Source organism: Amblyomma mixtum, chromosome 7 (genome assembly GCF_055824585.1).
Source record: "Amblyomma mixtum isolate Tamu chromosome 7, ASM5582458v1, whole genome shotgun sequence".
NCBI classification, from domain to species: domain Eukaryota; kingdom Metazoa; phylum Arthropoda; class Arachnida; order Ixodida; family Ixodidae; genus Amblyomma; species Amblyomma mixtum.
Genome location: NC_143018.1, coordinates 28224468 through 28235908, shown reverse-complemented (window position 1 = coordinate 28235908; position 11441 = coordinate 28224468). Strand labels below are relative to the sequence as shown.

The following is an 11441-nucleotide window of genomic DNA, read 5'->3' as shown; positions in this document are numbered from 1 at the left end:
AGAGGACAGGCTAAACAAACGATGTCAGATTCAGTAACTGATAATTATGCTTTGAACGACATCATTTCTGTCCTCCGTGAAGATGCCAGTATCGCTAGTAGTTTTCAAAACTTTATGCCGCCGATTTAAATCAATGAATCCGGAGTTGAGTGCCAACACCAGTGGCCGCTTGTTTTGCAGTGAAGAGAATATCTAGAAATACCAGAAAGAAGTTGCTTTTTTTCTCGATACAAAGTTTCCTCCACGTGAACAAGATTGTACAGCCGGCCAAATCTTTAGCTGGCGTGCGTGACGGCCGCGTTTTCCATGCTCCTGTAGCTTATGACGGAGCAAACTTGCGAAAATATCTATCAAGAAGCAAAAAATCGTCCGTCACGCACGCCAGCTAAAGATTTGGCCGGCTGTACCTGGTGTGTGAGCTGCTACGATTGGAGGCGCAGTCGACAGCGCGTGCGTCAGAATCGTTAATTTAAAAATTACGAGGAACTTTAGCGGCTAAAGTGGTGAAAGGCGAAATCCCTAGTGCTGCATTCTGCTACGCGATTGTTCACTTCATATTCTGTTGGTGCATTAATTAACTGTCAATTAATGACGCTTAATCTTTGCCTTCAGGAGTGTTGCTGTTGTTGCGACTGAGAGAAGGAAAAGGAAAGTGCACGGGCCTGCCAACTGGCTCCAGCCGAGCCACCACCGCTGCCACGTGCAGACAGAGGAGAGTCAAAAGATCAGAGGAAAGAGAAAAAGGAAAGAAAAGACGCGCGTCGCAGCAACAACCGCGTCCGCCGAAGCGGACGCTGGCTGAAAAAACAGATAAACGGCCGTAGCCACGCTTCGAACGCGACAGCGTGTTGTAGCGCTGCTAGGGAGTCCACGGAACGCCACCACCCGTTCGGAGCGATGCGTTGCCCTTTGAACGCAACGCTTTTTGAGGAAAGGAAATGGAGCTGTAATTCTCTGTCATCTCGGTGGACACCTGAAGCGCACCGTACAGGAAGTGAGGAAGTGGAGTGAAAGAAGAAAGAGAAAGAGGAGCCACAATGAAGAAAATGAAAATTGTATTTGAAGAAAGGAAATTTCGCAGTAACAGTCTCACATATCTCGGTGGACACCAGTCGAAAATTGTATTTGAGGAAAGGAAATTTCGCACTGTCTTTCTCACATATTTCGGTAGACATCCGTCAAAATTCGCGCGCAGTGACGTCACGATCACTTCGACCAATCTGAAACGCGGACAAATCTGCTAACACGTCTTGGTCAGGACAGAATGAGCCATTAAAGGCTTTCGCTTTAAAATCCAGAGTGCGCTGCCTGTCCCCAGAGCAGGGTGCCCCAGACCTTTGTTATTAAAAGCCTTTAATGCCTCATATTGTCGTTAGCAGCCGTGTCGGCAGATGTGTCCGCGTTTCGGTTACGTGCCTTATATGGGCATATGCCAATCATTACTTAATCGATACCTAATCGATGGCATTCGGATGATATCGGAACGCGAATTAAGGCATTCTATGATAATTGCATGATAATTAATGACTAAATGAGTAATAACAGTTAAGCAGCTAGCCTAATTAACCTTTCTAGTCAGACCAGATTAGTAAATAAAACCGAGGAGGAAATTGGTCGAGTTCGGGATCGAACCAGGGTTTCCGGTGTGCGACAAGCCCGCTAACCACTCCGCCAAGCCAGCTCGATGGTTTGCAATGAACAAAGGCGCGTCTAGTGAATACGGCGTCTTCGTTCACTCCCATCTTCGTCCCTTTCCGTTACGGCGAGGTTCAGGTTTCCACCGAGATATGCGAGACAGATACATTTCCTTTCCTCAAAAACCAATTTACCGGCGAGTAAGGTGTAGAGCCGAACGGGCGATGGCGTACTGTGGACTCCCTGGCAGCGTTGCAAGACGCTGTCGCGTTCCACCCTCAGAGGCAACATCTTAGCCACACATCAGTGACCACACCATGCGTCGGAAAAAATTGTACCATGCCAACCACACATGGTGAAGAAACAGCCATTGCTCTAGCCATTGCGGGATCCTCGGCAGAAACCATTGTCAGCGACTCAAAATTGGCAATACGTAACTACACGTTTGGAAGAATCTCTCCACAAGCAGCACGGATTCTGCTAAATTATCAGCCCACGCGGCGCATTCGCCTAATCTGGACGCCTGCTCATGCCTCCCTTGCTGGTAATGAGGCGGCTCATAACCTAGCTCGAGAACTGTCCCGCCGAGCTGGGTCGTGCAGTCCACCCGCCCTATACTCCGGCAAGGACAGGTTGTTTTCTTACAGAGAAATCCTGCAGCACTACAGGCTTGCAAGACTCAGATTTCCCCCAGCAGATAAAACGCTTTCCAAGCAACAGGCCAAAGCCTGGCGTAAACTTCAAACTAAAACCTATCCAAATCCCCAATTGTGTAGCTTCTATTCGGATGGACTCTACTCAGACAAATGCAAAAATTGTGATGCCAAAGCCGATCTAAATCATATGATCTGGAACTGCCCGCAGTCCCTACCCGCGAGTCGCTTCATTACCGACTCTGATCATTGGGAGGCTCTATTGCTCAGCCCCGACCCGAGGACACAGATCAAGCTCCTCCAGCTGGCTGAAGACGCCGCCGCTGCCCAAGGGATAGCGGCCGCCGTTTAAGCGGGGGGGTGACTTCGGGTCGCTCCTCTATATCCGCTGGAAATAAAGTTCCACCACCACCACCATGCCAACCGTTTGCTGCAGAATGTTCCGGATGGTGTCATACGATTCAGCTTTTGTGCAGCATAAGCCCTAGCTCACGGCAGGGATTCGAACCGGCAACCTATAATCGGGGGCTGGGTATAATGCGCGGTTCAGGTGTCCACATAAGTGACTGCTACTGCATCATTTTCTTTCCTGAAAAAAAAAATTTCGCTGTGGCTTAGCTTGGTTAAGCCCGGTAATTGCGAAAGCAATATCCGTACCTACGCCATGGTACAGCTGGTAGTGTAGCTGGTGGTGGTGCTTGTGGTTAGACTTGTGGTGATGCATCGGTTATACAATCCAATGCAATCCAATCCAATTCAATCAACTCCAATCCAATTCAATCCACTCCATTCCAATCCAATGCAATCCGATGTAATCTAATCTAATCCAGTCCAATCTAATCTAATCCAATCCAATCTACTGCAATCAAGGTCAAATGAAGGTCAATGGTGGTCACGGCCGCGGCACGATGGTGGTCACGACCGCGGCACGGCAAAGGCGTATAAGTGCAAGTAGTATTGCTTTCGCAATCAAATGGCAGTAGTTTAGCTCTGCTATGCTAGGATATACGTTTACCGGGTACGCCGCGGTGGCTCAGTGGTAAGGCGCTCGTCTACCGAGCCGGAGTATCCGGGTTCGAACCCGACCGCGGCGGCAGCGTTTCGATAGAGGCGAAGCGCAATTAAGTAGTAACGTTGCCCGTGTGCTGGGCGATGTCAGTGCACGTTAAAGATCCCCAAGTGGCCGAAATTATTCCGGAGGCCACCACTGCGGCACCTCTTTCTCTCTTTCACTCCCACCTTCCTCCCTTGCCTTACGGCGCGGTTCAGGTGTCCGCCGAGATATGTGAAACCGATACTGCTCCATTTCCTTTCCTCAAAAACCAATTTACCAAGATATAGGTAGTGAAGCGTGAGGTGAGGGCTAGGTGTCCGCATCTCGGTGGACACCTGAACCAGAGGGAAGGCTCATAACTGTAATAGTTTGATTTGAGCTAGTTGGTTGTAGCATGACATGTTTATGCAAAAGGCGTACTGGCGCTAAAAAACGGAGTCAACACACACAACAAGACAGGACTGGCGCCAGTCCTGCCTTGTTGTGTGTTGTCTCTGTTTTTTAGCGTCAGTACGCCTTTTGCGTAAACATCTCATAACTGCCCTCTTGAAATAGTGCACACCTCAACCGTACCTTAAGCTAAGTGGCGGTAGTGACAGGTGTGCGCTGCATGCGTTGGCATTCACGACGTTGCGCCAGAAACGCGGCACTGAAGCCATAGGCCGTCGTTGTTCGTTGTGTTCATTGGCATTGACAACGTTTTACGCTCCAATCATTTTAAGGAAAGCAAATGCGCATAATGGCTTCCTGGGCAGTGGACGCCTTGATCGTGCTTATAGTTACGTGGGGTGATGAGAGAGAGATGTGGGCTGCAGGCATTAACAAGGTTGTGCCAGAAACGCGGCGCTGAAACCATAGGCCGTCGGCACTCAATGGCTTTGGCGTTTTACGCTCCGATCATTTTAAGGCGAAACCCTTCAATGCCTCATACTGTTGTTAGCAGCCGTGTCGGCAGCCGTGTTGGCTAAAAAAGAAACTGCGTCGAGGCTGGGAATCGAACCAGGGCCTTTGGAATTTGACGCTAGCGCTCCGCCACGAAGGCTCAAGGTTCGAGCATAAATAAAGGAGCACCTAAAAATGCATGTTTTGCATAAATAAAATAAAAGGAATAAAAAATGAAAACAAGAAAAAAATAGAAAATATCATGAAAATAAAATGTAAAAATAAAAACAAAGATAAGAGAAGGAAAAATAAAAAATGAAATGAAGAAAAATAAAAAATCTCTGCCTCTCCCGTAACCGAGAGTAGAGTAAGCATGAAATGTTTTCGGGCATAACTGCCGCCGCGGTGGCTCAGTAGTTATGGTGCTCGGCTGCTGACCCGAAAGACGCGGGTTCGATCCCGGCCGCGGCGGTTGAATTTCTTTGGAGGAGAAATTCTAGAGGCCCGTGTACTGTGCGATGTCAGTGCACGTTAAAGAACCCCAAGTGGTCGAAATTTCCGGAGCCCTTCACTACGGCGTCCCTCATAGCCTGAGCAGCTTTGGGACTTAAAATCTTAATAAACCAAACCAAACTAGTGTAGATACCAACAGCAGAAAGATACTATAGATAAACCTTTACCCCCCACATCCTTTTGACATGCGTGCGGAAAAAGCAGCTGAAATCGGTAGCGGTCGTGCTTACAATCCTGTGCATGAAATGTGTTTAATGGGAACAAGAGCAAGCTCAGCGCAAGGATGCCGAACACGTACTGGTGATCGAAAACACGCGCTCCGTCGGGACAACCTTCAGTCTGCAGCTCGCCTATCCAGTTACTACTCCACTGAGTCAAATCAATAGATCTACATTCTGATGCATAAAATTATCATAGATGATATCGCACGTAAAAGGCGACAACAAACGACACGACAGCGCAGAAATCTGCTTAGAAGTGCCAGTTTCCAGTCCGAACACCACCTGGTCGACTACCCTCGGATGTCACGTTAACGAGTAACTGCGCACAAGATAACCGCAGTACTGTCTGGAAGAGGGAAAATGTGAGTAGTGACGCACATCACACACCCTCATACGCTAGCTGATGGAGCACAACAACGGCAGAAGCGAACATGTATACATGCGTTCTACGCGCGGCGCCGGCGCGACCCGCAGTCCCTCGGGCCGCGCGCGCCGACAGATGGCGACTGGTGTCGAGAGTAGGAGCGCGCCCGCAGCCTGCGTGCGAGGGTAAGAGCTAGTTGTTGTTGCTACTGAGAGAAGGATGAAAAAGAAAATGCACGGGCCTGCCTACTGGCTCGAGCCGAGCCACCACCGCTGCCACATGCAGATAGAAGAGAGGTGAAAGATCAGAGAAAAGAGACAACGAAAAGAAAGAAAAGACGCGCGTCGCAGCAACAACCGCGTACGTCGAAGCGGACGCTGGCTGAAAAAACAGAAGCGGCCTTAGCCGCGCTCGCTCCACCTCCTCCCGTAGCAGAGCTAAGCCACTGCCAATTTTATATACACCACAAACCACGCAGATGGCGATGCGCAATCGCTACTGCGCATCAGAGACGGTGAGAGAAAGGGAAACTGTCGGCGAGGCGATGGAGAGAGCGCGGCGGCGGCCCTGGCGCGCCAGCTGTGCGCCGTGTGACGTCATCCGCTCCTCGCGCATGCGTAGCTTGGCCTTTCCAAAGCTCCGCGCAATGGCTCGGCGACTAGCGTAGTGTTGCTTTCCCAACAAAACGTCTATTATTCCAGAGCTCTCCACTACGGGTTCCGTCTACCAAGATGTAAGAAAATTACTGCGCAATTTTCTTTCCCCAAAAACCAGTCTTTAAGGAAAAATGAGGAGGAAAAACTAGAAAAAAAAATAATTGGAGGCTTATCAAGGTTAAGCCCAGTGGATGCGAAGCATGTTATAGGCGTTCTTCATCGGTTTCCGTAGCACGCTGCAGCCTTCTTTTTGCATTCCTTTTATTAACGTCCTTAAGCGTTTGGAGGCATCTTGACCGCATACACGCCCGGCGCAAAGACGCTGGCGCGGTTGCGGGCACAGAGACTGACGCGACGGCGCGCGCCGCTTCATCCCTGGCGTGACGTCAAATATCACGTGATGCAGCGATGGTGGCGCCGCCGCCGCGTCGCGCGCGACGGCGCGAACCGAAGCGTGCAGGCCTCCGCCGGGCGACGTTCGACGGCGCGATATGAGGCCCCATCTGCAGCCGGTGTGACGTCATCACGTGACGTCACATCATGTGATCTCACTTCAAGGTCAATGGTGGCCACCGCCGGGAGGCGACCGACGGCGCGATATGAGGCCCCATCTGCAGCCGGTGTGACGTCATCACGTGACCCCACTTCAGGGTCAATGGTGGCCACCGCCGGGCATCGCGCGAAGGCCCGAAACCTGCGTTAATATGCTTCGCATAAAAAGTCAAGGGGAGTTGTGGGAGCTTATGGGTGGGGCCCTCATTCCAGGGCTCCACTGGCTTCAGCTGCCCTACGGACCTGTTGCACGAGGGCTTGTTGGTCCTCCGGGTGATCACTGGTTAGCAGCGCCTCCTACCACTCAAAAGATTTATTTTCCACCTGTAGTGTTTGGTTTGGCCTCACATCCACACGAAATGTGGAAGTTTCAAGTTTATTTTATTTCACAGTGGTTTTTGAGGAAAGGAAATGGTGTAGTATCTGTCTCACATATCTCCATGGACACCTGAACACACGGGAGGAAGGTGGGAGTGAAAGGAGAGGTATGGTGGCTAAGAGGTCTTATTTTATTTACATCATAGTTTGGGTAAGGTCTGGGCAAAAAGTGATCACAGATCACTTGAGGGACCCCCGGACCCCCCTTTACATGACATACAGCAGGAAATATCAGTACATCGGAACATCTGCCAAACACTATAGAAAACTTTTTACACACAAAATATTTTATACATCACCTGAAAAAATGCATTTAACATTACTGCTGCTTATGTAAAGGCGGCTTTAATTTCGCGTAAGCTGCTTTTTGAAATATCGACATTCATAGACTGTAATTGGTTTAATAAGTGTGGCATATTGTAAAGTAACATCTGATTCCCATAGCTGGTGCGGAAAAAAGGAATGAACCATTTTTCTGTATTGTGCAGGGTATAGGCCGGTACAGTTTTAGTGAGGCAAGTCAAGTCTAGAAATTCTCAATTATTGTATTCTAGAGATTTTTTGTATCTAGTTGCTAAGTAATATTGGTACAGGCTATAAAATAGTATAATCTGGTAGTGTGAAAATAAGTGATCGGCAGGGGCATGGTAGTCAACATTGGCAATGTAATGGACAGCTTTCTTTTGCAGGATGTAAATTTCATGCATATTTGTTTCTGTTCTAGTGCCCCACACCAAAAAAACAGTAGTTCAAATGAGACAAAATAATGGCGTTATATATATCTTGACTGAGACGGAAGGAAGTGCCGGAATTTAGCGAGAATACCAACACACTGTGACTAGATGAGCGACGACAGAATCAACTTCGGCGTTCCAGCTCATGTGATTGTGGAAAAGTATTCCTAGTGTTTTAATCATGTCTGAATTCTATTTTGGTGCTCCCAAGCTTTATGTCGAAGTTCTGAATAATTGCCGATTGCGTTGCATGAAAAAGTACGGCTTTAGTTTCTTCAGTATTTAAAAGTAGTACATTAATTTCACTCCAGGTTTTAATCTATTCATTGCGTCATTTATAAATGGAAGGAGAAGCTGAAATGAGGTGCCTTGAAAACATAAACTTGTATCATTGGTGTAAATGACATATTTTGGCTTATCATGTAACTATATTATTTATAGACAATATGAACAGGAGAGGCCCTAAAATGCTGCCTTGCGGCACACCGGTACAAACTGCCTATGATGATGACAGATGGGACCCTATTTGGACTTTCTTATAACAACGCTGAAGGCAAGACTTTATAAGCTTTAGGGGCTTTCCGCATATGCCTTATAATTCCAGTTTCTGCAGTAAAACACCATAATTGGCGCGGTCGAAAGCCTTTGAAAAGTCAACAAAAAACTCCGATACAGATTTCCAGATTTTCGATTGCATCCAGCATGATTTCTTCTTGTGTTAATAACGCCGCTTCAGTTTATTTCCCGTGGATAAAGCCATCTTTCGCACGCCTCTACGCTCTGCATATGTTTTTTTACGCTGTGATGGGCTCATTTGGTTGATTATACTGAGGCCGGCGCCAGGGCACACCGCAGAAATCGGTGCCTAAGAGCGGCGCTCTAAAAACAAGGCATAGGTCAAGGCCATCAAACGTTCTTTCGAGGCATGAAACAGACAACAGAGGAATGCGGCATTTTAGTGCAGTAGCGTTACGTTCTTTCGAGGCATGAAACGGAGAAATGCGGTATTTTAGCGCGATAGCGTTAAAGGCCCCGTAGCCTAGAAAATCCAATGTCAGCGTTGTGGGCGAAAAATCACGGCCACAGTTCTGGCAGGTGGTCCCCAGAGAGCAACCTAGGAGGTAGGTGGTCCACTTAGGTCACGTGACCTTGCGTCGTCGTCACACCCTGCCCACAGGATACCGCGCAAACTGCCCACCGAGGCGGTTGGCCGCTCGTGAAAAGCGACCTGCGCCGCACAAGGCCCACTGCTGGGAGAACCTGCCATCGCAGGGCAGTGATGCATCGCTGAACCTCTGCACTTCAGCAGGTGAGGCTTGAGGACTACCAGGGATCTACGAATGTAGAGAATGAGTTTCTGCACATATGGGAACTAACCCATTATGCTATCGTGTCATACCCTTGAGGCAGAGCTTAAAGGTCCCCTCCAATTTTTGTTCACTTTGGATGACACGAATAATTTTGCGACTCTGAGAGATTCAGAGAGATTCTTTTGCCTTACTGGGTATCGTAATTATCCAGCAAGATTTTTAATTTATATGTTTATGTATAAAGGAGAGCCGCTAGCACATCGGTTCGTACAGCTGTGAACATGGTGGTGAGAATATGAGTGGTGATGTTCCCCGATGTAGCAGCAATGTCACCAAGGCAACGGCCTTAGGCCCCACCTATTTAGCAACTTGTTTCAGACTTGCTTTCAGTACTGTGAACAGTGAACACAACAATAAAAATCAGCCGACAGGCCGAGAAGATAAAATAGAAGAACTCCCAGAGTCTGCCCTCTCCTGTCACCTGAAGGTGGCATTTCTTGCGCTTAAAGTGCTAGCAGGCAGAATATGAAGGAACTGGCGTTGAGTAAATTCCAAACGTATTTAAACACCCACATTTCCAGTGCTGACTGCTTTGCCTTGTATTTAACAAATTTCTGCACACATTCCTTTCAGCCGTCTTGGCGCAGATAAAAAGCAGCCGTTGGTGGCAAACAACTTTTCTTTACTATGAATGTCATCCACACCCCTCAGATGCTGCATACAAGAGGGGCCATTTCTCCATGAAGCAAACAAGCAAACAAAGAAACACAAGGAAAAGCCTTAAATATATACAACCAACCTGCAGTGTGCTACAGCAACGAAGCTAAATCACAGCAAAAGGCAATCACAGACAATCACGGACAACCACGGCAAAGACAAAGAAAAAATCTTGCAGTGCATAATTGTGAACTTAAAGTGAGAAAGCAAACTGCATTTTCTTGATTAGGGAAACAAGCTCTGTTTCCATGCCAAGATGTGACAATCCTTGCAGCTTCACTTAAGACAGCTGCTTGCTTTTGTTAGTGTTTTCTTCAAGGTCACTTTTGATGTGCTATTTCCCATGAACAAGACAGAAGAAAAGGTTGTTCTTGCTGTGCTAAATACTGAACAAACATTGACATATAACTGTTGACAAATCAAACGAAATCGCTACAGAGAAAGTAGGTCCCAGCAACGTACACGCCAACTTCCACTTGCTTTTGTGCCCCCACTAAAAACCAACATTGGAAGTAAAACTCTGAAAGCCCCTTTCCATATTCAGTTTTGTTCTGCATGCCCACCAATCATTTATGCCTGCTCAAGAAAAACAAAGTTTATAATACCATGCACAATAGAGAGTCTTATCATCGTCACACAGTAAATGTGGCAACTACAACTTGTGTGGCAAATGTGGCTAGGCAAGCATGGCTGTGGTAGCAACGGTAACACGTTACCGGGTTACCGTCTTGGCTACCCTGGCTTACGGCTTTGCCAAAACTCTCCGATGTCACTTCCTGAAAAACAGTTATAGTTTACCGAGCACAGAAGCACTGGCACAGCGAGGCAATCAGTGAAACTGTTTGGTCAAGCAGGTTTCTTGTCAGCCATGTGCTTCCTATTCACGTGGCGCGATTTGCTGCCCCGGTCCACAAACGTCATCTCACAAAATTCACACTTGTATGGCCTTTCACCCGTGTGAATATGCATGTGGCGCTTCACGTTGTCAAGGGATTTGAAGGCCTGGTCACACACAGTACACACATAGGGCCGCTCGTTGGTGTGCGAACGCTCATGCAACTGCAATGCAGTGGAGAAGCGGAAGGTACGCGGGCACATGCTACAGCTGTACGGCCTTTCGTCGGTGTGCGTGCGCAGATGCACCACCAAGGTGGTGCGCAAGCGATATGTACGGCCGCACACCTCGCACCTGTGTGGTTTTTCACCCGTGTGCAAGAGCCGATGGCGTGCCATGGCACTGCGGTGCGGGGTTGTAAATGGGCACAAGACACAAGCGTACTTGTGCTGCTTCTGCAGAAGGGTACCCCGTCGGCCGCTATACGAGTGCTCCTCGCCTCTTTTGCCAGTCTCTACAAACTGATCCGGAGAACTGTCGTCGATGGCTTGAGCACTGCCACTTCTGCTGGCCTCCACATACAGGTCTGATGAGACAGCGTCATCGACGAATTGCACCTCATCTGCAGGCACCTGGCGTGCCTGTGCAGAGACTTGAGGCCCCTCGTCAAAAATTGGTACCGTGGGCACTACTTCAACAACGTCGACGGTGTTGACGAAGTCGGCAAGGGAAGCCGCTTTCACGGGGTGGACACAGACATAAATGTCCCCGGAAGGACAGAGGCAGGCGCGGAGTGATGTTTCTGGAGGCTGCCGAGGAGCGGGATCAAGGACGAAAAATTCTCCGTGACGCTGCGCACCATGGCTGGCTTTTTCAACCTTAACTGCAATGAAAGTTAACACGTTAGCACAAAGTTAACTGTGTGCTGAGATAAAGC

At 48.4% G+C, this 11441-nt stretch overlaps 1 protein-coding gene across 1 annotated transcript; it reads right to left on the bottom strand.

The window, feature by feature from the left end:
* Positions 1–9617: 9617 nt before the first annotated feature.
* On the bottom strand, positions 9618–11403 carry LOC149335453 (uncharacterized; the record flags this gene model as incomplete). Its single annotated transcript, XM_089553924.1, has 1 exon — positions 9618–11403. A coding segment is annotated over one exon (888 nt), but the record flags the coding sequence as incomplete, so codon positions are not given.
* Between the last annotated feature and the right edge of the window lie 38 nt (positions 11404–11441).